General features: G+C 45.7%; 1 protein-coding gene across 1 annotated transcript; it reads right to left on the bottom strand.

Moving 5' to 3' along the window:
* Positions 1-937: 937 nt before the first annotated feature.
* On the bottom strand, positions 938-27518 carry CSNK2A1 (casein kinase 2 alpha 1). Its single transcript, XM_090064996.1, has 13 exons — positions 27403-27518; positions 12736-12947; positions 11202-11313; positions 10367-10468; positions 9855-9905; positions 9049-9108; positions 8010-8093; positions 7350-7460; positions 6266-6367; positions 5705-5805; positions 4842-4990; positions 3124-3210; positions 938-2331 (listed from the first exon to the last, which is right to left on the bottom strand). Exons 2-13 carry the CDS (start codon positions 12834-12836, stop codon positions 2216-2218), a joined length of 1176 nt encoding a protein of 391 aa, XP_089921122.1. The 5' UTR covers positions 12837-12947; positions 27403-27518; the 3' UTR covers positions 938-2215.
* Positions 27519-27752: the final 234 nt, after the last annotated feature.

Below are 27752 nucleotides of genomic sequence, written 5' to 3'. Positions count from 1 at the left end.
CGAGGACTTGGATATGCAACCCCGCTCCCTCGCTTTCAATGTAAAAAATAAAATCGGTGAAGTGTCCCGTGTAGCTCACAACTGAGTGCAAAACTACTGCCTGCTGTCTCTGCCAGAGGTGGTGCTCCCAAGCTACTGCACATCAAGGAAACAGTCAACATAGTTCAACTTTCACATCATTCTAGAATACAAAGAGGGTTTTAACTACAATAAATTTCCACTGGATGAAGTCATGGAGAAGAAAGCTATCCTGGTGTGCAGTTCACAATTCATCACTCCAGTTAGGTGGTCCCCGTGGAAAGCAGGCTCTGGGTTCCATGCCGTCTGGTTTCTCTCACCTTGGCTGAATCCAGCCGGTACACTCAGCTGTCCTACCTTGCAGACTGAATTGAAGCAACAAAGAAAGACATGGGAACAACCCCCACAAGAGCTGAAACTCAAGGGACAGATGCTCAGAAGACAAAGCAGGAGTGGGACACCAAAGCTTCAGGGCTTGTGGTGGGAACTGGAAGTGCACTCAATGCCCAGAACGAGCAGTGGCTGCAATGGCCTGAGGACAAGAGAGGAGTCCAGAAGTGATGGGTGCTATTGTGCTTAACAAAGTCTCTCCAGTACAGCACCTGACCAGCTGAAGTGGTTTGATTTCAGTGAACAGCAATGCACAAAAAAGAAAAACAGGGACTCGATTCTCCGTTCCCAATCCCAGCCTGGCTGAGACACGAAAGGAGTTTTATGGCGAAAGATCCTTATCCCAGGAGATACTTTGGCTTGTGATGCTTCTATAAGGCTTCTCTGCACTGCTCACTACAACACATCGTACAAAGGTGTGCGCGAGTAAGGAGGTGGTCTCACCCCACACATGCAGGGTGGAAGGCCGCCCCTGCGTGGAAGTGTGCAGCACCAACCCAGTGAGACCTCTACACAGGGAACTTAAATCTAACCTTGATAAATAAAACCAAATGTTTATTTACACCAAAGAATTCCAACACTGGATCTTTCACATATGAAGGACAAAGTATATATACACAGCAAGGGGTAGCAGGGCTGGAACAAGGGTGCCTTTTTGTTTTGTTTTTTTCCTGTTACTCGTTAACGGTAATATCTGTCCACAATTACAGGTCTACCATTTCAGTTTAAGTTAGAGTCTGCTCGCTCCTTCCTCTCAGTGCATATTTACAAGACTGAGGTAACCAGTATTCTCACCACATGGCACGTGAGGGAGAGGGTGGTGGGTGAAGACAGTATCTGACTTCGCGCAGTCTGATCTTTCCAGCTCTTTAACTAGCCACCAGCCTGAAATCTGCATAAGCCATTTAAAAACAATATACCCAGTAACAAATAAATGCCAGACTTCCAAGCCAAGCAGCTGGCAGGAAGAACCCTATGTGGGAGGGGGAAGGTACAGAGGAGGGTACAGCTTCCCCCTGCTACAGCACCTTTACTGGGAGATGGCAAGGACTTCCACTGGATCCGTAACGTTATGTTTAAGACTAAAATTACATGCAAGGGAGTGAGTTGGCATTCTGGTTAGCTCCTAGGGAGACATAATTCACACAGAACAGAATAGGGTTTGAAGCCTTATCTGCACTTATACACTTTGACCATTGCTACAAACTGAAGTAGTCTCAACGTACCCCAGTTGAGTCATATGTAGAATATGGTGTTAAAGTGATCGGTACTTTAAGAAACCCGCCTCCCCTGGCCTTGTCAAAACTTGGCTTGGTAGCCTCCGGAGAAAAGCACAGGACAATCCCCCCATGATGTAGGCTGGTGGAGGAATAATGGTGGGACTATGAAGAGAAGAGATTTCCAGCAGGATGCAACGGCCTGGAAACGCAGTTGATTCACCTTTATTCTTGATGAGGAGGAGTCTGGGGTGGGGGGGTGGAAAAAAAAAACAAAAACAAAAAAAAACTGTCCGAGAAATATTCCTTCTGCAGGTATTTTCAGGGATTCCCCTGAGTTACGAAAAGTTCAAGTAAAAAAAAAAAAAAAAGAAAAAAAAAAAAAGAAAAACAGCCTATAATAATTTTTTTTTTATATAATGACTGAACTACTATAAATCCACAAGCAACTGTTCAGACACAGTGCCTCTGAAGCGGTCCAACCCCTCCTCTTCCCCGGCCAGGCGCAAGCTGCGTCCTGGGGAGAGGTGGAGGGGAAAACCTCTTCCCCACCTGACTCAACTCAGGCATCAGGAGACAAAAAACCATCACTACTGCTGAGCTCCTGCGGCAGCTGGAACTGGCATCCCCAGGGTGTTGGTGGCAGAAATCACTGGCGAGCCTGCTAAGGGTCCAAGGGGTGAAGGTGTTGGCACTGAAGAGATCCCTGAAACAAGACAGCTTTGTGTGACTTAGAGCAGAGGTGGCAGATAAGACACAAAAAAAATAAAAATAAAATCAGTGAATGCATAGTTAGAGGCCAGAGGTAACATTACTATATTCCCACTGCTTTCAAAAGAACAAGCGGTGCCTAAAGAGCTTTCACTGGTCTCCAAGCTCTGGAGAGTCCATGGCTGGGGCAGACATTACACTTTTATTGGTAAAGGTGATCAGAAACCAGTCTATATCCATAACAGAAGTTTGGCTCACAAAACTGGTCTACACCCGTAACAGAACAGAAGTTCAGCACACAGACTGGTTTAAAAATGGTAGAATCAAGTCTAAGACTTGCCCCTCTACCAAAGGGCAAATGGCATTTGTTCACTACTGACCTAAACTACACTGCTTACAGAAAACCATGCAACTTAAGTCAATTTTGCCATGGTTTTTTAAATGCGCGTACCTAGTCCGTGTTTTTAAGGAACTATTGTCATCTTACAGCAGATGCACAGCTCTGTGACCATTGCCCCTATAGACCTACACTTTCAAACCCATCTCAATGGCACTCACTCCTGGGGAACTTCCATCTTTTGAACAGGCAGGAACCAGTCAGGTTAAACTGCAGTGAATCAATAAGCAGATCTTCCCCCTTTCCCTCCAACCCTTTGCTACTCCCCCCACACCCTGCTCCTTAGCAGCTCACACCCTGGGGCTCTAGGCTAGAAGCATCAGGTATAGAATTCAGCCCTGGTCCCTTCCCGTGCAGCACCTCTCAAAAGCAGCCTGCGCTGGAACTGACCTGACATCATACTGGCACTGCTGACAGGAGTGCTGCCTCCCGGCATGCTGGACGAGCCCATCCGAGCCTGGTCCTTCACGATGGGATCTGGAAGAACATACTAAGTTTAGGTTCTGGTTTGCCAGGCAGCACAAGGCCTGCATGCGGTGTGCGTACGCAGCGAACCACTGCAAGGCTGCACAACAGATTATTCTGGGTATCAAATTCTGCCCTCTGCTTCACAAAAATGTGCTGCGTTTTCTGTGGGAACTGAAGCTATTGACCACTAATAAACTGCATTTGTACAGCACTCTTTAGCTTCAACAAGTGCTTGTAAGATAGTAAAAAAAGAAGAGGGACAAAAACATCCCCCAAGTTAGATGGGAATGGGAAAGAATTAGCAACTCGGAGAACTAGACTTCTCCCAAATGACCAGAGGAAGTTAAAAGGTTAATTCTACACACAGCCCAGTGCTTCATGCTTCACAGAGTGTCTGCACTAGAGCACAGCCTCATGGCAATGCTTGTTTTGCATGAATTTCCCTTTTACAAACAGCACTGGAAAGAGAGTGCCAAAGTGCTTGTGAAAAGCATTTAACTTTAACAGGGGTGCTCAATCTCCAGCCTGCGGGCCAAATGCAGCCCACAGAACCATAGGTATCCAGCCTGTGGGGTTGCCCCTGGATCAGGAAATTTGATCACAAGGGAGCAGTGGCAATAAATAAGGTTACCTTGTTCTGCTGCCAAATTCGCAAACCGAGCCTCAGGTAGCAGGCTGGGACCAGGTCATGCCCCCTCCCCCTACTCCCACAGCTGGATGAGGCGAGGCCATGCCCCCTTTCCGCGTGGGGCTGGGTTAGGGGTGGGCCATGCACCATTTCTCCCCATGTAGGGCCAGGTTGGAGCCAGGATGCCCTAACCCCCTCTGCTTGGCCAGATGGGATCCTGCCACGACTGTCTGGTGCTGGATTGGGACCTTGAACCTGGATCCAGTCGGCAGATGGCCTGGGCATTGCCCATCTGGCTCGCTGGCCAAAAAGATTGAGCTGTACTGACTTCAAACATTTGCCAAAAGCAAACTGCAAGCAATTTATTTTACAGTGCAAAAAATTTCAGCTCACACTGATGATTAATTCCACAAGTCAATCTGACACTACAAGAAGGATGTGACTGGTATATGGCTAAGATAAATATTCGTAATTCAGACTGTTGCAAATTTCCATGAAAATCTGCAGACCAAGAATTATTTGGAGAACAAATCATCAAATAGGCTTGAACAAATAAGCTTGAGAACTTTGCCATATGCTCAAACAGAAATTAGAAAAAAAATTGAACATACTATTCACTCGGCTACACATTTAGCAACAAAAAAGGACAAGGCAGATCTGTTACCCAACAAGGCACATTCATCTGGTTGTACTGAAACATAGATGAGGAATCAGGCATCTGTGCTGAAATCATCACAAGGCTGACACCAAAGCAGCCTCACTAAAAGGCTTCATTACCAGGGCAGCTGACTCACTGGACTGACAGTGGCATTCAGAGCACTCACTCGTGCTCTCCTGGGAGCACTTTCCCTTTCTCAGCACTAGTCCAGGCTTGTTTAAGTGGTGAGGGCGTTATCCCATCTTCTAGAGTCAAACACAGGCAGTCCCAGAGGTCAGCCGCATTTTACAGCGTTCCTCACAACCACAGAGATCAGCACAAACAGCAGCAAGACAGGAGGCAGCGTATACTTACAGAAGTAAGGGTGTTCCATGGCTTCTCTAGCTGTCAGTCGTGACTGGTGGTCATACCGCAGCAGCTTGTCTAAGAAATCCAGAGCTTCTGGGCTCACCAAGTGCTGATTCTCACTGTGAACAAAGCGCTCCCATCGCTTACGGGAATGCCTGCAGACAGAGAGAAGACAAATGAAGGGAGAATGACAGACCACTGCCGAATGGCTTCCGATTTACTGATTTTTAAACAAGCCTGCTGGCCAGGTTCTGTGCCCAACTGATACCCTTGTTATTCCAAGAGACACCAAATGTGACAAAACCACTGCTGCAGCACAGCTTTCCGCCGCTTGGTGGCACAACAGTCACAACTCTTTTTAAGCCCCTGGACTCAGGCTGTGAGATCGTAATTTCCAGGAGTTAAACACCAGCATCATTTCCCTATTGTCTCCTTCACACAGAGTTTGTTGTTTGGTGAGCATCACTGCACTAGTCAACATTTCATAGGACAAATCCACCTACTCCTAAGTGCCAAATTGCTATGCTGGAATTCACGGAGACAAAGGTGCTGCTGGCTTCTCCACCAAAATATCCAGGTAGAAAGTGGCAGCATTTGCTTAGTCATGCTCCATCACCTGCTGTCTATTTAGTGTCTAGATGACATCCTGAAGTTTAGCATCTGTCCTTGATTACATCTGCAAAAGGGACCGTGAGTGGCAGGACTACTAGACTGGACCAGGCACATGAAAGCATCCCTTGCTACGAACCCAGCATCACTTTCTTTCCAAGACAGTGGCCTGGGTCTAAACAAAAAATCCTGTTGCCAGAATACGAGCTTACTTGGCCTACCAAGGGATCAGAGATCATATGCAATAGGTCTTGGCTAACCTGCCCAAGATGTCATTGAAACGTGGATCCAGCTCAATGTTGTATTTGTCGATGTAGTCATACAGGTCTTCTGTCCCCAGCACCTTGGCTATCCTCACCAACTAGGATCAAACAACAGAGAAATACGCCATCACAGAAGGAGGAGGATGAGCTAGACCCAGTATGAAAAAGCCATCATTTCGCGCCCTTTACTTAGCCTGAGCAGTATTCAAGAACACCGAAACTGGATTCTGGGATGGCCTTGTGGCTCCCAGTTGGCAGGCTGTGAAGGAACACAGACATTGCAAAGCTACCCCAATGGCTAGTATAAAGCAGGCAGAGCAGTCAAGGGGCCATGTCATCTGGTCCCTGGGGCTTCATACAGGTCCAAAATTTCACAGCAGGGGAGCTGCTGCACTGCCGATTGCTGTGGCAGAGCCCATAGCTGTGGCAAGTAACACAGCCACTGCTCCCCCACTGTCAAATATCCAGATCTGGATACTTTCTCCAGTCTTTTGCAATGGCCAGAATTCCAAACCTGAGGCCCGAACCAGGGTGCACTGAATGGAGACTAGCACCCACCTGATCATAGTTGTCATGGCCATGGAAAAATGGCTCCTTTCGGAAGATCATACTGGCCAGCATACAACCCAAGCTCCACATGTCCAGACTGTAATCATACATCTGCAGAGAAGCAAAGGCATGATTTAGTCTTTCTGGTCAGCTAACTCCTTGAGTGACTCCTGTGTTGAAGAGAGAGGTTTCCCTGTGATGCACAGGACAACTGACCAGGCTGAGAACAAGGAATGAAACATGCTCACTCAACTTGATCATTACTGCTCGAGTCAAACTCCAGCTGTTCAGAACAGGATGTAGTAGTTAATACAAAATAGTGGAAGGTGTTTTAAGCTCCATCTGACTCATGATGGAACCGCAGGCCTTCCATAACTTTTTACATTCACTAGCATTACATACCGTAGAACTCATTGACTGACATTAAATACAGGTTCCCAGAGACACCACATGAGATGGGCAAGATTATAAAAGTGGTTTGGCTCCCCCCAAGAAGGGCAAGGACTGACTCTGAAAGTGAAAAGACCCTTGGGTCAGGAAACACTTTACATCTTATAAATGGTGTCTTTCCAGTCTGTAGCTGATAAACTGCAGCAGTAGTTGTCTTCATAGGATTTATTTTTAAGGCTTCATTTAGCAAGTTGCACCATATTAGTTTTCCTCTGTATAAAACAGGGTCCAGTTTGATTCACGTGCACCCATGTAAGTTTGGCCCCTGTACCTTCCTTTGCTTCTGTAATCAAGGATGCAGGCCTGTAGCTTCTTGGCTCTCCCAAAGACCCTAACATCATTCAGCTACCCAGACCATTGGTGCTACAGACACACAGCTGTTTTCCCCCACACCCCAGAATCGATCCTCCTGGCTCTTAAACTCCAACAGAAACTCTCTATGCCTAAGGAAGGGAGAACGCAACCAAAACTTGCTAAGAACTTTTTGCCATCTACTCAGGTGGTCTAATAAAAAGATACCACACATCTACCCAAATGACCTTGCCTACATCAAATCTCTAGACATCTGAATTTCTTGGTCTACTACTCTGGCGGGGTACTGACCTTTCATATAAGACAACGACAAGAAGCCTGGCATTCTTACCTGATAATCTACAAGGAGTTCAGGTCCTTTGAAATACCGGGAAGCCACTCTGACATTGTACTCCTGACCAGGATGATAGAATTCAGCCAAACCCCAGTCTATTAGCCTGAGCTAGAAATGAAATAGGAAGAGGTGAATTCACTCAGTCTCCCTCAGCTCACCAATGACTATAAATCACATACTGGACAATTTTATTTGCGTGGGATATCAGACTAAAGTTCTCTGTTCCCTATTAACTGGAAATGAGATAATGAATATTTCTGTTACTTCCTGATAGAGGATTACTCTACACCATATGCACTTTCTTTTTCCTTGTGCTGAAAATACTTAACCAGCATCTGTTCCATCACAACATCCTTCAAACTGTTTGAGCAACCACATCATGGAATTCTGATTCCACAGTAACAGGATAGGAAGAAAGTGCTTCCTAATGTGTTATTGTCTGTGTTAAGTTAGGGTCTCAGCAGATCAGTCTTCCATGGGCCAAGGACAACTGCAGTTCTGTATAACCTATATAAATAAGTTTAAGAAAAGCCAGCCTACAGAATTTCATTTTACATGTGCTCAAATAATGGAAACACTGCCACAGTACGGAAGTAACCTGAAGGAGGTGCTGTAGAGTACAGACAAGAGTGAAACCCACCCAGCTCCCGCCTTTACCTTTCTGTGCTCATGGTCAATCATAACATTGTGAGGCTTGACATCTCTATGCATGATCCCCATGCTATGACAGTAATCCAGGGCCTGAAGAAAATACATGGAAAAGGAAAAGTTATCAGCAGCACAGGTGAGCAGTCTCATTTTGCACCTACTCTAACTAAAGTGGAAGCCCACCATGAGACATCCCTTGAGATCCTTGCATAAGGCCCCACTCTTGGGATGGAGGGGCCTGTAAAGAAGGGCTCCGACTGAAAGCCACTCTTGTTAACAGCACAGATGTATGACCCAAACCATCTTTAAAGTGCATGCAGATAATAGAAATGTTTGAGGCACAGCTTTGTGTTCAAGCCCAGTGTTTAACTGTTTCAGCATGTACCCCAGTCTTACCACACAGCAGACTCAACCATTACCATAAGCCTATTCTATTCTGAAACTCATGCACTAAGAAAAATAAACCTCTCTAGAACTGGCTTTTCAATACCTTTCTCCAGGAGTGGGCCCAATGTCCCTAGCTTCATCTCACATGCTTCCTTATAAAAGTGGAATTTCAATAGGACCCCTAAGGGTAGGTCTACCAGGCACTATGGACCAAACACCTAGCTCTCTCAAAACACTGAAGGAATAAAAAGAATTCCCTATCCTATCTGAGGAAGAAAGGATATGGGCAGCAAATGAGCTCAGGTCAGTGACAGGCAGGAGCCAGCCCATCACAGCTTCCTATCAGCTTTCCACTAATACAGGCTACAACACACTTATGCCTTAAGATTTAGAACAGTCTATCATGTAGCTCTCTAAACTCAAATGCTATAGCTCTATTTCCCAGCAGAGCCAGCATCTGCTGCGGAAGCATGGCAAGGAGGTTCATGTGAACGTGCATCTATTCTTCCACCCCAATTTTATGTGGGCCTCCTCCTTTCTTGCCCACCTGCATTTTTTCCATACTTAACAAGTCACCCCAAGCACTGCGGGATGCATCTCAGAGGCAAACTGCAGAGGCATAAACAGATTGCATAAAACAGGCAACAAGCAACATGCTTACCTTCAAAATCTCATACATGTAAAATCTAATGTCATAGTCTGTTAACGTCTGGTATAATTGCTGAAAGATAAATGCATTACTTCAGTGCTAGGCACAGAAAGAGGTTACAGCCTCCTTCCCCCACTCAGACTTCCCTGCTCCTGCTCCCACCATAATCCAATTACATAGTTCACACTACTTAGGTTCAATGCAAACACAACTCTCAGAGCACAGTTCTACCCCACTTTGCTGCAGGCACCTCAAAACCCTTTCCAAATCCTGTGTCATAAGAAGTGCTGGCTCTCAAAGAGGGCAAAGATCATTGCAAGATTAAGAGAGCTCTTCCAGATGATGTTACACAGCTATTCTTCTCCGAGGCTAGGTCAAAGCGGGGAGTGGCAAAGCAACACCAAAGTCCCTGTGCTCAGAGCAGTGGAAAGCTATGGGAACAGGCATTTTCTAAACAAATAGAAGTTTAGGAGAGGGATCAGATCAAGTCTCATGCTGGGAGCCAAAGCAAGCTTGTAATGAAACCACAGTCCAAATCAGTTGTAATGCCTGCTGATATGTGGGAAGTGCTTGGTCTAGCAGCAGAGCAAGATGTGGGATCAGAGTGTCTAGCTACTAGTAAGAGCTCCATGACCAAATCATTCTGAACAGGCAAATCAGAAACTTCTGCCCTTGTTCAGCCTTCTCAAGAGTCGGGGTAGCCTGTCAAAAGGAAACTACCCTTAAAAACTTGCCCCAGGTAGAGATACTAGTCTTTCCCCATTGACAAAGATTTTCAAATGGGAAAAAAAAATACAAGTGGATCTCTCATACTGTACCTTAAAGTCTGTGTTGTTTACATGTTCAAAAACCAAAGCAGGAGTCCGGGACTAGGAGAGAAAAAGTAGTCTTTAGCCGCATGATGTTTGACCGCATAATTAGCCTTTGCATGTATTCAGGGCAGTTTTGCCATTTCTATTATCGAGCCCTTCAATAATGTCCCTTTCCCATTAACAATGAACACATTCTTGTAGTTTTCAGGGATTCGCTCAGACAGCAAAGGTGAAGCTGCAGCTTGCACTGCTGTGCACTGGCCCTACATTTACAGAATGAATTAACACATCTCAGTTCAGTGCTTCCAGACCCTTGGTCCACAATGGTAAGACATGGTTTAGGGGGGAGGGCCCTCTGAAAGCCGGTAATCTGATTAAAGGGCTGATCAGATTAAGTCAATCAAAAGCAGGATTTCAAAGTAGGAGAAAAACGAAGCGAGGCCATGTCAGTGCTGTAGTCAAGCCCAGTAACCTTGGCATTAACCCCAGGGTACCCTGCGAGCCCCTCACATACTTACCACAGGGTCTTTTACTATGTCTGCAAGGGTGATGATATTGGGACCACCTCGCAAGTTTTCCAAGATCTTGATTTCACGCTTGATTTTCTTCTTTTTTACAGGCTAGAAGGAAAAATGGTAAAATAATGCATTCCAGTGAGAATGAAATTAACAGAAAACAACAGCTCAGCATCCAGGTGGCAAACAGGACTGCCTTGTCGTAAAGGATGCGGCACCCTTAGGGATTTAGAAGCAATAACAAAACAGTCTCTCCTCCCACTTGCAGTCATACGACAACTTCAACAGCTCCAGCAACTTTTCTGTGAAAGTTCTAGTGAGGAAGTGGATGTATTTTTAGCTGTGTAAATGTAACCTGGCAGCACAAAAGGACATAACTAGCACTATGTGACAAGCGAGCTGAGAGGACCACCGGCATGATGTAATGATATTCTAACCCCTCATGATATTGACAGGTTAGAATATTTCACCAATTTATACTGCAAGATTGAACTCCTCAATGCCATGGCAAGAAAGCCATGGGAGCAGACAGAAGCATGGAGCAGCACCTGGGAAGGATGGACCAGCATGGAAGCAGATGCAGCTGTTAACACAGATGTCCTACAGGCTGGTATCCAAAACGATCACCAAACAAAGCTTGCAAGATAGTGACTATGGTGAGTTTATTATCAAGTCAAAATGTTTCAAAGGCTACAGATGACATTTTCCACTGCCAGATTTCCAAAGGCATGGCCACTTGTGTTAGGACATCTAAGGAGCTCTGGGCCCAGTCCTGGACTTGAAAGCCACGCAGATGTCCCAGGTACAGACTGTGACCTTCTCTGGTTCCCTGACTCACCTTGAGGATTTTAACGACTACTTTTTCATTATTTGTGATGTTGATGGCTTCAAACACTTCGCTGTATTTGCCGCGGCCTAATTTCCGAACTAGCTGATAGTCATCTTGATTTCTGCGGAGAGAAAGCCACAGAGTTCCAAAAGAGGTAAGTCAGTCTTTACCGTCATTCATAAAATGCTACTTCTACGAACACCAGCTCTCTGCCTCACCTTCCCTTCTAGTTAGTCTAGCAGAAAGATCCTAAAGGATTAAGAATTGATAGAAAAATATTAACCCTCACCTTTCCACAGTCTATTCAAGTTCAAATCAGTTCAGTGGCTACCAAGAGCAGCTGATGCCTGCGACCTGCCCATTTCAGTGAAGCTGGCCCAATGAAGCTCTTGCTCAACAGAAGTTCATCGCATCTCAACAAGAGGTTGAGGATGAAGGGGCCCTGCAGACAGCTGGCCTCTTGCTCCTCTAAGTGGCCCCTCCCGTTCAGGAGGCCTGCTGAGAAGGCAATGTACAAAGCCTTTCACTACCACAGCTCGTTGGGCACCTTTTGGTGAGTAGCAGACCTCCTTCCAAGTGTCTGTTCAAGGTTCTTCACAAGAATCAAATCCACACTGTGCTGACCAGCTTCCTCTCCAACAGGAGAAAAAAATATCAGCTCAGTATCAAATTAGTCCGTTTTCCTGAGTGGAGGACTGGGAAAGAGCTATGTGGTTCAGTTAAGACTGGCCCTTCCAGTGGACTTTGTACATGTGGCTTCCATGTGCTTTGCAAGATAATCAAGTTCATGGAGACTATGTCACAACTGATTCGAGTTACTTGGAAGCAGCTCCAAAAAATTAAATATTAAAACTCCCATTTAAAATGGGCTAAGTCTATGCTGCTGCTGAAGCTCAGAAGACAATACAAGAAGTCAGACACTGCAGCAAAGATAAGGGTAGGACCAAGATAGTCCAGAGCCTGCTATATAAAAGCAGCACTGCTGAGCTCTCAGCCTTGTCTGATTTCTGGGAGGTTTTAGTTATAACTTCAATTTAGATGCTCTGTGCCTTTGAAAAAACACATATGCAGCTTGCAGAGCTGAGCAAGAAAGCTATAAAGTGATGCATATGGGTTTTTCGTTAAACGTACTAGAAGTCTCTTCAGTTACTTAACATGCAAGTATCTTATGAAGGTTTTTCAAATTATTTCCCCAGGACAGGTAAGATTCGTTCCTTATCACAAGACTGAAATTTTGTAGTGGGGTGGTAAATTTCTGACCCTTTGACAAGGCTATTTACTTCAAATCAAACCAAGGAGGGGGCATTTTTTTTTGAACTGCTAGGTGGTCTAAACATGCTAGCAAGACAAATTTTCAGACAATGAAAGGACACTACATTATTTCTACAAAGTTTAAAAAGCTAACAAATGCCACTGCTAGGATATTAGCAAACTGCAAGATAGCCTAGGCTCGAACTGGGAGCTTTTCATACACCCAACTCAGGCAGTTCGAACAAAGATCAGCCCCTGCCTGCTGAGTCAGCAAGAAGTGGGAATCACTTACCCCCATTCGACAACATGTGACTCATAGTCCCAGTACTCCCGGGGTCTGTGTGTGTTTACATCAGTGTAAACTCTGGCCCTGCTTGGCACGGGTCCCGACATGTCAGACAGGTTGGCAGGTGGAGCTCTCTCAGGTGTTTTGATTTCTGGTAGCCTCCAATCTCAAAGCTGGACACAAGGCAAAGGCCTTGGATTGGGCTCTGATTTTTCCAGCTGTAGACAAAACGAACAAAGATTATAATCTCAAAATAGTATAAAAGTATTTAAGTTAATCATTAAAAGCCACCTAGTGGAAACGGAGATGGGCCCTAGGCCTTGAACATTCTCCTAGACATGGAAAACTAACATGCCTGCTCCCACAAGTGGGAAGGAGCATTAAGCCATACATTTTTGCGGCTTCAATGCTTTCACTTTTTTAAATGAGATAAAAAAAATTAAGGTATGGTTGCAAAGATAACTATCAAAGTAGGAGCCACCACAGCCTGCAGATAGATTCCTCCCATTTAAGCCTGGTCCTGAAAAGCAGCACACTTAATACCCAGCTTCTTATCCATCCAGTCCAGAAACAATGCCCAAGCCCCTTGGTGTTAAGCCAAATCACCTTTTATTCACACTACAAGACAGCACAACTGGGATATACCACGTATTTGCAATGCACTGATAAGTGACGCTGCACAATACGAAGGGCTGACAGGCAAGTTTACAAGGCTGCTTGGGGAACCTTAACTGCCATGACTTTGTAAAAACAGTATTAAGGTTTTGTATTTCCACCTTAGAAATTCTCTCTCTTTGCAAGATACACAAAGACAAAACTGTCAACTACTTTTGCCTCAATGCACTTACTATTCCATTACTATGTACGGCCTCACATGCAAGAGAGGCTACACTCTATTCACTCCAGAAGTCCAAACCAAAGCCAATCTAATGTGACTTAATTAAGTGACTTAATTTCCAGAAAAGTGACTAGTTTATTTTCCACCAACTGCAAAAGTGTCAAGGAAAACAGCGTCTGGCAGTACAAAGCTTTTAGCAGTGTTGAAGCAGGGTGCCCGATGTACAGGGCCAGGAGGCCTGGGGCTAACCACTGTTACAATTTGCAGGTCAGAAAGCCTGCAGCTATGCAGGCTGGGGATAAATAGGGTGAGGAAGATATTGAGGAAGGAGAGGCGAAGACTGGTGAGATGTTGCAGGGAAGAAAAAGAGTAGCAAGGAACTCATTTAAAGGGGGAAAGTAGTCCAAGGGTTGAGTTCACCAGCACAAGGAAAAGGATGCAGGGGAAGGAACCATGGTGGGCAGTTGGTATTTAATCTCAGGATTTCTTTGAGTGCTGCTGGGATTCTTTTACCAGGAAAAGATGGCAGGTGCACGTGTTTCAGAAAAGGTAGAATTAAGTGTGACCTGGCTGAGCCACGTGAGAGAAACCTTCAGGACATGCAGTGAAAGTTAGCAGGGGGCATAACAACATCTGTAACACTACAAACAAGAGGATGCACCAGGTGAAGAAGCAAGTGATGGGGCTCAAGAAGCATCTTCTTGTTGTTCTGACCTCTGCAAAGAGCCTAAGACATCTGTATTTGGAACAAGTACCCTCATGGACACGTTGAGGGGGTAGGACAAACCGGAGCAATAAACACAGTCAGCACATCTGGCATGCCTGCCATGTTATCCCAGCTCTCATAAGCACTCAACCCAAGAGTAGGCACAACATCTTTCACCAAACAGGTGGCTCTTGCCCTTGTTCAAAATAGCTTCACACTGACATTTTTCAATATCCAGCCAATCTCTGTCCACGGAGAGGAAAAAAAAAAGTCACAGAACATTAAGCTTTGTGCACAGTTCAATTGCTAAACAGCAAATGATGCTTTAGGTCATCAACAGTGCAAGCTTGTCAAGGAAAAGCCTGTGATGTACATAGCCTGCAGTGCAGCCAAGACATTATGGACACATCAAAGGAACAAATATACTGACACCGTGAGTCTGCAGTAAGAGAAGTCCATCCTCTGGTTCCCAATGGCTTGTCACCTATGATCTGCTCCATCTCACACACTGCAAAATGGGCACACCCAAGTGTTTTATGTAGGTTACCAGGCAGAGGCCCTGCTTTTATGACCACAATGATTCACTTTGTGGTATGTAATTTCCATCTTAGCCAGCCTTTCAGCTCCTGGGCTTTCGAGGGCCTAACCCACACATGGGCTTTTCTAAACACACTGCTTTCACTGTAAGACAAGGTGAAGCCAGGCAACTCCCAGTGTGAATGTAAGTATACAGCTGCTTTAGCCGGTTCAGCTATTCCCACGTGGCACTAGGAATTAGACCAGCAAAGGGAATAAGGGTTTCCTACTTTAACCGCACTTACTGTGTGCCGCTGCAGCAGGAAAGAGAGCACGCTCCAGTTATACAAGAAAAAAAAAATGACATGCACCAGGCCCTAGTGATGCTAATAATGACCGAGAGCTATTCAGAGCTTTAAAATGTCTGCTTGAAATTAGGAGCTCCAGAGCTTGTGACAAACTGGGACAGCTGGAAAAATCATTTGGATTATCTGACTATAGAAAGTTTAGACTCTAATAAAATGACCAACAAGAGGTTTCACTTTCCAGACTGATAACTTTCATTCAAATTAAAATGAAATTATTGTTGTTGCTGTGATTTTTTTTTTTTAAGCATTTCTCCTCATCCTGCTTCTTCTGAGTATTGCTGAGTTTTCACATTCTCATTAAGGAGACTCAGTAAGAGTCAGCCACTATTAAGCTCTGGCCTCACTTAATTATAAAATGAGATGCCACTGCCATGATCCATCAGCATGAGTCACAACAGATTAAATTATTTCAAAGGCAAAGAAAAATTCTAACTCTTAAATATTACGGTCAACATTCATCTAACCTGAAAGACCAGTTACTTGCAATAGCTCTAGTCAAGTTCCCCACCAGAATTATCCAGGACTCTTGAATGCTTATTTGATCTGGTCCCATGGTAACTAAATGTAATATAGACACTGCAGCTGACAATTCTCTCTGATCCTCTGGCAAGAAGGAACCGCTTACTGCAAGGGTGAAGCTCATTTACACAGGAGACGGTGCTGTTCCTGGACCTGGTCCAACAACTGCAACAGGATCTAACTCTCCAAACTGCACCATGATCCACTCCTGGTGCCACATGATCCCATTTTTGCTGAAACAAACCAAGAGCCAAAGTACAGTAAGAACTCCCAGACACAAGGGCGACAGAAGGAGAAGAGGTCCTATGCATGCTGCTCCACACTGCTGGAAGTATGGTGATGAAGGTGATGTTCAAAATCTAAGGAGACAAGAACCATGACTCCAAGTCCAGCCATGGAGTTAGATAAGACTGTGCAAGTCCTGGGTGGTCAGGCATGGGAACAACTTGCTTAGGAAGCTGTGGAATCTCCATCCCTGGATATTTTCAGGAGCAGGTTGGACAGACTGATTAGACAAGGCTAAATTACTGAAGCTTCACATCCACTGATGTAAGGACAAGAGTGGAGAAGGCAGCTACTACAGAGCACCTGCTGGATAGTTACAGCCCTGCCCTTTTTAATCTGAGGGTAAATTGCTCCCATGTTTATACCCTAAACCACCGTGGATGCTGCAGCAATGATTTGAGTGCTGCACACAACCTTTTGCACCCTAACAAAAAAGCACAGGCTCCTATTAATTAGACCGAATGAAACTCAGCCCCATTGAGCAGTGAGACCTATCAGCAAACCCTGTCCAGCAGACTGACGCATGGTGAGTTCAGGTTACACCACAAAGAAGCAAGGTTCAGATGTGTAGACCCTCTATTGAGAATATGCCATCATCAGACCTGGATAAGGAACTGCTCTAACCTGGGTCTGCACAGTGGCTCCTACCACACAGGAGGCGGGCAGGTGGTTCAAGGTGATAAAAGCATGCATCGCTGTAGCAACATCTGCACCAGAGATATGCCTAAGGCTTCTAAAAAAAGGAGAATAAGGACAACAGCACTTCAGACTGGCACTCCGGGGGGGAGGGAGAATGGAGAAGAGACAGTACTGTCTGAAAATAAGCAGCAGGAAAAGTGCTATTCTCTGTAACAAACTATTACTGCAGAAGATTAGGTAGCAACTGGTTCAGACCCAAGGTTCTTGCAGCTCCACATGACCCTGACAACTAGAAATGACAAGCACCCAGAGATGGAAAAATCCTGACATGCTGCATTGCCAAGATTTGCAAGCTGACTACTATGCACTCAGTACAGTGAAAGCCATGAAGATACATGTCATATCAGAACCAGTTAATTTGTATTCATCCTCTCCTTGCCCTACCCCCTCCCAGCTGAATGACAGTGACTTTTAATTTGGCAACTAGAAAGATAAAATTAGATGCCCGGCAAGCAAGTTGCTTAGATGCAGAGAGGCCATGCAAACCTAATTAGCACTATTTTAGTTGGTTAATATTCTTGAATTTTATAGATGTATTTTCTAGTGTGCTCCCCTGCATTGCTTGCTGGCTTTAAACTAGTTTAAACTGGCTTGGGTACTTTAAAGACTTGCATAAAGATTAATTTAAATACAAGAAAAATCCTAAAGATGGTTTTATTTTGCTGGGGGGGGAAAAAGAGAGAACACTACCATTCACAGCAGATGTCATCACAAGTCACGTAGCTTAGCACAGGGCATACAACATGCAGGACTGCTCAGAAGGCATCTTCAGGAAGCTGCAGTGGGTGGTTTTTGACAGTGGAACATACAATTCCTGGAAGCACAAGGCTATCTACATCCACAAACACATATATTTATATCCCCGCTTCTATGTAGGGAGAGATGAGAGAATATGACAGCTGAGGTAGCTTCTGGCTTTATATGCAAGTCACCTCACATTTGCTTAAAAGCTAAAAGCAATCAGCAGTCACATTCTCATCCTTCCCATTAAGAACTGTGGGGGAGTTGATACATATTCCACCCTCATTCTTGAGAGGGCAAATTTAGCAGCTGATTTAGGTCCCTGGCCAGGAGGGACGGATTTGAATTCAGCTGAGTAGTGTGGTAGGAGTGAGCATGCAGAATACAGCAGGGTCCATAGCAGGAGCTGCAGTATGTACAAAGAACAGGAATAGCTGAACTGAGATCAGATGTGTGTCATGAAATGGCTTAAAATCCAGTTACTCTGAGTGCAGTTGGAGCCTAAATGGAGCATATAAATTATTCATTTGTGCAAGAACAGCATCACTACCCCCAGCCTTGTCCATCATTTATGCTTCCAGGTTTGGATGAGCACAATCCCTTCACACAAAGTAGCAAATAAACCCAAGGACAAAAGCAAGAGGAAGGCAGACCAAGGGCCCCTATCCATGCTATTCAGACTATAATGTTGTCACTGATTAAAACAGCACGATCCCTTAAACAAGCTGCATGGAACCCACTAAGGTCTGTGAGCACAGGGCACTTTACCAGCACCATCCTGTCTGTGTATCTGCACACATCCACCTGTATAACCATGCCTGAACATTCAGGGAGAATCCGGAGAGCTCTCCCACAATGCCTCAGACACTACAGTACATGGAATAAATGCAGTGTTGCATCAGCAGGATATGCAGCAGTAAGCTCCAGGATGTCCTGCTGCACAAAGCTGAGAGAAAAGAGGAGCTATTAAATCAGCTACAAACAGGACGCAATACATGGCACTGGTTATGGGAAAGCTACAATGGGGTAGAGGCATCCATGTCATCTAAATGATTTAATCACAAGCTGAAGCATGGATAGTACCTAAACTGGCAGGTCAATCTTGGTTCCTGGTGCACACCAAGTTAACAGTTATTTGAACTTACTGTTCCTTAGGAACAGCAAACAACAGCAGCACTTCCCCAACAGAAGAGAGAACAGTGCCACCAGCTGCACTGTTCTGACTTGTAGCTCGGATTACTATCACCACCAGACACTAAAATGAAATCTAGAATGGTCATAAAGACCATCTTGCATTGTGGAGGAGAGAGAAGCAAGGCAGCCAGGTGTTGCTGACAGAAGTGCCAGGGTACTGGAGTCCTCCCTGGGCAACAGCGAAGCTCTGAAAACTTTGTCATTGCCTCCTAAGTAGCTTATGTAAGCATCAACTTGTAGCATCACGTTTTTACGAAGACATACTTCCTGTGCATCTCTCCCCCAACAGAAGTACTCACTCCATTGAAGGTGACAGCAAAAGGTAGTTCCCAATGAAGTAACAGTATTATCTGCAGTTCTAGAGATGGTTATTTTAAAAGGTATTTTTTAGAAAAAAAAATATTTTCAGGCAGTGTAGCTAAGGTACTGACATACCTTTTCTTTTTAAATGGAAATTTTTCTGGCTTCAGGCCCTCCTTACAGAAAAGCATAATGAGAGCCTTCAAAATCACCTATGAACAGTGCCACGCTGAGGAAGAGGGGTTACACCAATGCTAACCAAGCTAGAAGCCAAGAGCTTCCCAGCAGACTGAAGAATTTCTCACCCGCTATCCAGCTAGTGACCTTTCTGGATAAGGTTTACTGTATATCTACAGCATCCATGGATACAAACCTCGCTTAATAGTAACGATCCTTAGAGAGAATAAACAACAGCACTCTTTTATCCCTTCCTCCCCCAGCACAGATGTATTGCCAGAGAGCTCCAAATTTACCAGAACAGACTAGCACCAAACTGTCCTCAATAGTATGTGCAACATGCCCATTGCAGAACATCCCATAATAACATGCCGATCCAATTGGCAGAAACCACCCCCCAAAAACAGGATTAGTGCTGCCCATTTCAGAACGATGTCACCAAAGACCCCGGGGAACTCTGCCCCTCACTCTGTTGGTCCTGGAAACAACCTACAAGAAGTTTTCTTTTCCCAAAAAGTAGACTGCTCAAATGAGTCCAAACACTTTCCACCCACTCCTACACTCCCAAAGTTAGCTCATTAACAGCTCCAATTCTTGCAGCCTTTATAGAGCTAGGAAAAAAAACCCGGCAGTTGCATATGAAATACCACTCTTTACCTGGTGTCAGAGAGGCGAAGAATTAGGATGAACTGCCATCACCCCTGTCCTAAAAAGCAACTGTCAAAAAGCTTTCAGCAGGTTTGTTAAGCAGAGACACCTCCTGCATCACTGGATGGCAACCATCATATTTCAAAACTCAGAGCTTAGATCCACTTCTGAAATAAGCAATGTTTAATTATGTTCACAAAATTTCTGGGATTGTTTAAAGCAGAAGGTTGAGCTGACATACAATCAAACTGACCATCGCTGCTCCCTTAACCCTCTCGCCAACCACTGAAAGCATCCTGGAGCTGGGACCATTTTTCTCAAGTGCTTGGAAAGGGTCCAACACAAGGTGGGTGTTACTGTGAATAAATGATCTAGACACAGCTTAGATTACTATCTGGCCAAAACGGAGGTAACACTTCTACTTCACTCCATACTCAGAAGACCTATTTGTATAAGTAATGGCGGAAGTACTGGCGATTGCTCTGGTATATACTGGAATCAAATTCAAGGTAGCAATAGAAACCTTATTGGCATGCATATAGGACTGAAGCATTCTGGATTTTCCCTAATCCAAGCAGAAATGAAAATTAATTTGGATTTTCTAGGACTGATGTTCTGCATCCTTCCCAGGAGTACAAATACATGCTAATGGGGCAATGTCAAGTTGAAAAATCAGATTTTAAAATCCAAACAAAATACCATTTTCACTGACATTAAAAGATGGCCAAACCTAATAGCAAGAGAAAAGTTTAAGTCTAATTCCCAAGGAATTTCTGCTTTCCAAGCTATGTTGTGTACAAACACTACCTCCAGTTTCCTTTCAAACAGCTGGCAGCGCTCAGCTGTGGGGAAGTAATGAGTCAGATTTTAGAAGGACTTCAGACATCCTCTAATGATTCAGGAAACAAGGAATCAAGTTGCAATTTAAATTCAAAAGGAATTGTGATCAGCGTCTAATTGGAAATGGTGGTAAAGTTTATTTCAGCCACTAGGAGTAAATCTTCTAGAATAATTCCAACTTTGCAAGGCACTCTCAAACTGACACCAAAAGCATCAACCAGGCCGCAAACGCCCCAGCAGTGCAGCTGTCTCTGCTGAACTGCCACCAGTGTCTAGTTATGGGCGAGGTAACCCGCTGGAATGAAGCATCATGGTTTGGTGGACAAACCGCAGGACAGGCAACAAGGAATTCCTATGCAGCAATGTCTGATACTTGCTTCCTCTGTTGCCAAGAACAAGTCTATTTTTTTCTTAGTTTTCCCACTTGCGGGAGAGAAGGTAGTGCTTTCTCCACTTCACATATTCTGCGAGGCACTTAGCTTGCTGATCTTCAGAGAGCATCTCATGACCTACATTTCCATGAAATGCAAGCAGGTTCCAAGATCCTCAGCTCAGCTGGACAACTGTCCCCCAGAAAACATAGCAGCAGTCCTGCACATGTATTCTGGCCAAACCAATTGGAAACTGCTCCTGCAGTGGGAGGCTGTAGGCAGCCAGAAAGTTCTCTTCATTCCTGTTCCCCTCCCCACACATACTTTACATAGAGTAGTCAAATAACTCCAGACGTACACTTCCAAAAATTACTTTGACTTTCCCTTAAATCTCAGTGCCAAATCTGTGCACTGTTGTGCGATCACAGTGAACAACGGGAGTCAACTGCGGTGGAAGAAGGAAAACTGTTCTTTGGATTCTAGATGCGGTCTACACAACTCACCTGAAGTGTGGTTAACCAGAATTCTCTCTCATAGTGAAGAGTCCCACTCAGTCTCACTGAAGTCAGACCTCTTTCGTGCCTACTGCTGGACTGGACTGCAAGAAACCATAGTCCTATTGGTCCAAGTAGCCCTCCAAATACAGATGTTAATGCTATCACTCAAGACGGGTAGAAAGGAAACTCAATCCCATTTTAACAAGCTTTTACTAAGCAAAGACTATAAAGGTTATTAAACTAATGCACAAAGCATTTGTGTAAAGGACAGCAGTGATATTCAACATCTCTCTCATACAGAATCATAGAAAATTAGGGTTGGAAGGGACCTCACATCTAGTCCACCCCCCCACCCCAGCTTCCAACAACATGGAAGTTTTCTCCTTTCCACTCCATCTTGTACCAACCTGTGCTGTCTCACTATTACTACTAGGGCATACATGACAACTGAAGGCTACAATTTATGGATGAAAGGCTGGAAAAGCCATGGAAAAACCTCCAGGATTCCGACAGCAAAGCAAGAGTACTTGTGCAGACTCCAGTGCAAAGCACTGGTTTTTGCTCCACAGCCCACCAAACAAAGCTTGTTCTGCTGGGCTTTGGGCAGGGTATTCCAAACTCTAATGCCAAGATTACAGTTCTAGATTTGTCAGGTCAAAATTTCTGGCAACAACTAACAACTGTTCCCTAAAATTTACAAAGGGAAGTATTTCAGCACCTTTTACTTCTTAGTTGGTCAATCATCTCTGAACCAGGAATTGTAGAGTTTTGCATTTATTTTTGTCTCAGACCAACATGGCTACCAAATACATCTCTTTTAGCACCTCTGCACTCAATCTGCAGTTGACCTCACTGGCTTGCTTGGCAGGGGCCTCCAGTCCAGTGGAAAGTCGCACCCAGCCTAGTCACTGTTGCTATGTAGGGAGGACTTTTCTTGTCATTAATTAGTAAGTAGGCTCTAAGGGAACACCAATATGCAGTCTCTCAGCTAATTCTCCCCCCACCCCCAATTACGTATGGAGAACGATTTCTCTGGGGGTTTTAGAAGACAAAGCTGGACATATTTTTAACTAGTGTGGTTTATTTTCACTTATTTTTAGTTTTTAACCAGTATGATAATGTAATAGACAGAGGTGGCAAATACCAACATAGTCAAATGGGAAAAAAATGTTGCATATATTGCATATGGTTGTTTCCCCTCATGAAAGCCTCAGAGTCAGTACCTATCCAGTGGGTAAAATGGGTAGATTTTTTTGCAACACAAAATATGCCACAGCATATGGACAAAAGTGGGCTGCAAGACAAGCAAGTGACCGCAAACCATTTTCAACACTGCTCATACAGCACCAAGAATAAAATAAAACTCAGCAAGGGAATATCCAATCCCAGTGCCTAAAGCAGGAGATGCACTATGCAAAAACACCCTTCCCTGAAAAACTTCCATCCTAACAGACCATGTTTGAACTTCAGAGAACTTGCATTTAAACGCAAGGGAAGAAACCCAGCTCCTGTTAGTCAGCATCTGTTAAAGGCCAGCTCTTGCTTTACTAACACAGTACAAGAAACATTCAGTCTACACAGCTACTGCTAGATAGGGTCCATCTCCTGGACCGAGCAGGTAGTGAAAGCGTATAGTCATGAGGCTGTCCTGAGTTTATGCAGTTCACACAAGTACTTCTGAAACTCTACAAACCCTGTGAATTTAGTTGATCTCACAGTTCCATACAGCTCAACAGGTATATGAATGTTAAAGTCAATCCCTACCACCCAAAGCAATAAAAACAAAGTAAAATTGAGTACTGCCAATGGCTGTTTCAAGGAGAAGCTGTATTCCATTTTCACATTATTCCTTTTCAGACATAATAAGCATGAGGTGAATTGAGCTGCATCAGTGTACTGTTTTTAGAACGAATTATTTGCTTCCTTCCAGACGCACCCAAATGTTCAGGAAATGCAGAATTTGGGGGAGATCATTCTACCGTTACTCATGGCCAATCTCACAAGTGATCAGGTCAGGCTGGAAGGAAAGATCTTTCCAGGGCAAAAACTACATTCCCTTTCTTGTTGGTATGCTCCCTAGATCATGGGCCCCCACACTCCACAGCAAAAGGAGGGCAGCTGTTAAGAGTTTATTTTAATACTCTATTGGCTTTATAAATAATTGTGTTTCTACCATTTTGTTCCCTCGCTCGTTTGATAATTAATTTTCCTCTTTTCTGTAAGCCGCCTGAGCCTTCGTCAGGAAGGACGGCATATAAATCTAATGAATAAAATTTCATCTCTGCAGAGTGTCTGTTGTAACAAGAAGCCATACTTTGTTGCAAAGAGTAACATTCCTTTAAAATTAGGAATCAGTTATCAAGACATGGGAAAACAGTCCACTGGCTTCTGACAAACAGAAGCTTTTTTTCCTGGGAAGAGAAGAAACATCTGAACTAGACTTGTGCAGAGCACACCCATAAACTTGACTGCACAGGGAATCTTCTAAGACCGAGCCAGCATTGCCCTGCATCTCCAGACAAAGAGCTCTAATGTTTCTGCTCTTGTTCTGTTTTCCAGCAAAATGCCGGCTGTTAATACAACTGTCCAGAACCTTGTGAACAGCAGAAAATCATATATTGTGTCAACCTGACTTTACTGCTCACCTATTGCCTTAAAAAGTACCAGGCATTTCTGAATTGCTGGCCCTAGAACCACACTGACACCCCACTGCTCACAAGTCTTTCTACACTGGCATCTGGCAGATAAATTTGAATGGAGTCTAATATAAATAGCAGGAAGAATAGATTCGCAAGAGCAGTATTTGGAAAGTAACTTTCTCCTCTTCTAAGCAGTTTTCCTGAAGCTAAAGGCTAAGCGCTCATTTCCTCCATTGCAATAAATGTTTTGTTCCATTATGTTTTTGCACATTTCAGAATAAGCCAGCTCTTTTGGAGGCGCCTAGAATAGGAGATATCATGATTACATGCATAATACTCAAAAAGTTTCCTTACAAAGAAAACCAGATAATCCTTGTGATCCGATTAGGTCTTCACGGTCCCTCCTAGCCTAACCATCTGAAAACGACATCTCTCTCCAGACCACTAAGACAGGTAAAACCTAAGGGATCATTCCCACCTGCAGAGTCCACAGGGAAGATGCCATAATATAAGCAAGTCAGCACTGCTGGTTAGAAGAAATGACAAATCTCGATAGCCTCCATACCCAGCAATAAGTTCCCATCATGTTGAGGACCACTCTTCCTCCTTTCACAGAAAGGAAATTCCTCTTTACCTGAATAATGGCACACTTGGTGGAAAGAACAGGAGATTAGCTGTGGAAGAGGAGAAAGGATGACCAAAAAGACTATATGGAAAGCAAAAGGACAAGATTACTCTCTTTGATAAAACTGGGGGGGAGGGACACAACATCATCTCCAGCTTTGATCTAACCATCTTCAACCACACCCGCCCCCAACTTTTCTTTGATGTCTGACAACCATTTTCCCCACACACACTGCTCAGGGACTAAGCAAACACTCACAGTTCAGAAAGCAGCTCTTTCCTGTACTCTCATCAAGTCAGATCTTTACGACAGTATTCACCATCCTATCCCCCCTTTCTGGGATTGTATCTTCACCCTCAGTTTATGCCACCTTCTCCTATCTGCAAATGTGCACCCCCACCTCTCACCCCATAAAATGAATCTTTTTGCCCATTCTGCTAAACTCTAGTCACTATCTGAGGATCCAGTTCCCCCATTTTTTGCTACTCCACCTGCTGCCTTATTCCTTTTCTACACACTCATGTTCCCAGAGGGATCTAGTCATCCCTTTGTTTCTATTACAGTATTATGCTGTCTTCTGCCAAAGTGCAATTCCTTGCTCTCCCTGCTTCATCAACCTTTTTCCTAACAATTCTTTGTCTGACCACACCCCTTCCTTCTTACCAGAAACTAATCCCTGCCACACACCACCCAACTCTCCACTGTAGTCAGTTTGCCCTCTTCTGACCACAGCCCATCTTCTTTTGGATCTGTCTTCCCAAAACTCTCCCAGTCATCTGGAGGATAAATGGCTCACTAGCATGTGCACATCCTCATCACCATTATAAGATACCACCAAAAAGAGGTCACTCCTCATGGAAAACATCTCACTCAGAAAGACAGGTGGGAAAAAATTGTTACGATCTGCACTCCACAACGTTCGCACCGAAGCTTTACCCCTAGCCATCCTAAGAGGTTACACATGCACCACAGAGCAGACAAAGGTTAGACCCTCGTTTCTTATATAACATATCCCATCTCTGCCACAGGATGAGAAGAGGAGAATTCCCAACCCACAAAGAACTACTGGAACCTGTAGGGAACTATTCCCTTTCCATCTGAGCTGGGATGGGGATATGGTTACTTGAAGTAAGGGTCTCTCTCAAGAGAAGGGAGAGATGTACAATGAATGGAAGTTGGTCTCATACCTACCCATGCCACTTTCAGGGTCCACATCTAGGAACCAAACACAACCTGTGGGCTGATCTGGTCTGCCTGAGGTACAGGTGAGGTCCCAGGTGAGGTTTCAGGAGCTCTCTCTCTCAGGAGGTCAGTCCTAGGCCTTATACCTACAAAGAGCCTTCTGCTCCTGAGCTACTGTAAACTGATGGAGAGTTGACGCAGTCTCCATATGCCTGCAGACGACCTCAAACTGCATCTCTTGGGAAGGCAAGAATCACCGCTAGTCATCTCAAATGGGGGTTGATTCTTCAGCCTCACAACGTCACTTTCAGAGCCACTTTTTCTAACTCATTCAGGCATGAGGTCGTCAACCAAATTTAGACAAGTCCAGTGACTGAACGTGATGACAGCGTGAGAGGAAGTGAACGGAAGGAGCCCGAACCACACCCTACCATGCCGAGCGCCTGAGCACCTTTGAGACCCCAACCCGGCGCCAAGCTGCGACAGCGCAAACCTGCGCGCCACTGAGGGTCTGCTGCAGTTCACACAGCCATGGGATTGCAATGCACGATCAAGGCCTGAAAGTTGAGAGAGTCCAGGGGAGCACAGTCTACTCCTGATCCCCACACACATCCCAGAAGCTGCAACGGACCCAGCGCCTATGGCTCCAACCTGACTGCCCCGGCCCCGAAGGAGAACGAAACCTGTCATTTGACCCACAGCAGGAGAGAAGGCTGCCACTCAATCTGCACTTTCTTGTCCAGCCATCCCTGCTGGGATTCGACTGGAATACCTCCGACACCTCTGCAGCAGAGAGGAGCAGAAGGGGGGAGGGCAGTGGAGCTAAGGGTAAGTTTCCAGGGCTGGGGGGGTTGTTAAGCCCACCTCCTAGGAGGCAGAAAGCAGCTCCACCCCCCCCCCCCGAGGGCTGCTGTCCCCCACCCCCAATGAACAAAGACCCAAACCATGAGGTGGGGTGCTGCCCTGCTGGGGGTGGCGAAGAGCCCCCCCCCCCAACAGGGAGGGATGACCCTATGGCAGGGGGAAGGGTGGGGAAGAGCCCCCCCATCAGGGTGGGATGACCCCACGGCAGGGGGAAGGGTGGGGAAGAGCCCCCCCATCAGGGTGGGATGACCCCACGGCAGGGGGAAGGGTGGGGAAGAGCCCCCCCATCAGGGTGGGATGACCCCACGGCAGGGGGAAGAGTGGGGAACAGCCCCCCACCCCAAAAAGAGACCTCACTGTATAAAGACAAACAGGTCTCTCCATACTGACCCCCCAGGCAGGAGCACTGGAGATGCCCCCTCCCCAATCCCGTACAGACCACATGCTCTGCAGGGTGCCCCCAACCCAGTGCTGGCCCCGCCCCATCTCCTTGGCCCCGCCCCCTCGTGGCCCCCGCCGCGGCCCTCAGGGCGGGGGGGAGGGTGGCCCCCAGCCAGGCCGCAGGGCCAAGGGGAGGCCCCGGGCCGGCCCGGCCCACGCCAGGCTCCCCCCCGTCCCGCTGGGCCCCGTGAGGAGCGGCCCAGCCCGCGCCGCCCGCCGATACCTGGCGCGGCCGCCACGCTGCCCGCCGCCCCGCCGGCCTCACACAGACAATATGGCGGAGGCACAAGGCTCGGCCGCCAGCCGCAGGGACCACAGCGAGGCTGGCCAGAAGCGGAAACCCCTCCCCTCGCGACGTGCTGCCGCGGCGGGGCGGGGCTTCGCGCTTTGTCCCGCGACTGCGCATGCACCGGCGACGCAGTGGGTTCTGGGAGGGGTAGTTCTGCACGTTGCAGGGGGGAATGGTTTCAGAGCTGGCAGGGGGTCATCTGCAGCCCCCTGTTCCAAGCAGGACCAGCCCCAACTACATCAGCCCAGTCAAGGCTTTGTCGAGCCGGGTCTTAAACCCCTCCA

Source organism: Crocodylus siamensis, chromosome 10, assembly GCF_052110815.1.
Source record: "Crocodylus siamensis isolate JL-2025a chromosome 10, ASM5211081v1, whole genome shotgun sequence".
Classification (NCBI taxonomy): domain Eukaryota; kingdom Metazoa; phylum Chordata; order Crocodylia; family Crocodylidae; genus Crocodylus; species Crocodylus siamensis.
The sequence above is the reverse complement of the archived record's forward strand: the minus strand, read 5'-3'. Positions and strand labels throughout refer to the sequence as shown.

Bases quoted from the DNA above. Each gene is read 5' to 3' on its own strand.
- CSNK2A1 (XM_090064996.1), bottom strand. From the start codon at position 12,836: ATGTCGGGACCCGTGCCAAGCAGGGCCAGAGTTTACACTGATGTAAAC. The intron at 10,469-11,201 runs GTGAGTCAGGGA...TTTTCCTTCTAG, and splicing joins TAGTCGTTAAAATCCTCAAG to CCTGTAAAAAAGAAGAAAAT. The intron at 2,332-3,123 runs GTCAGTTCCAGC...GTCTTGTTTCAG, and splicing joins CAGTGCCAGTATGATGTCAG to GGATCTCTTCAGTGCCAACA.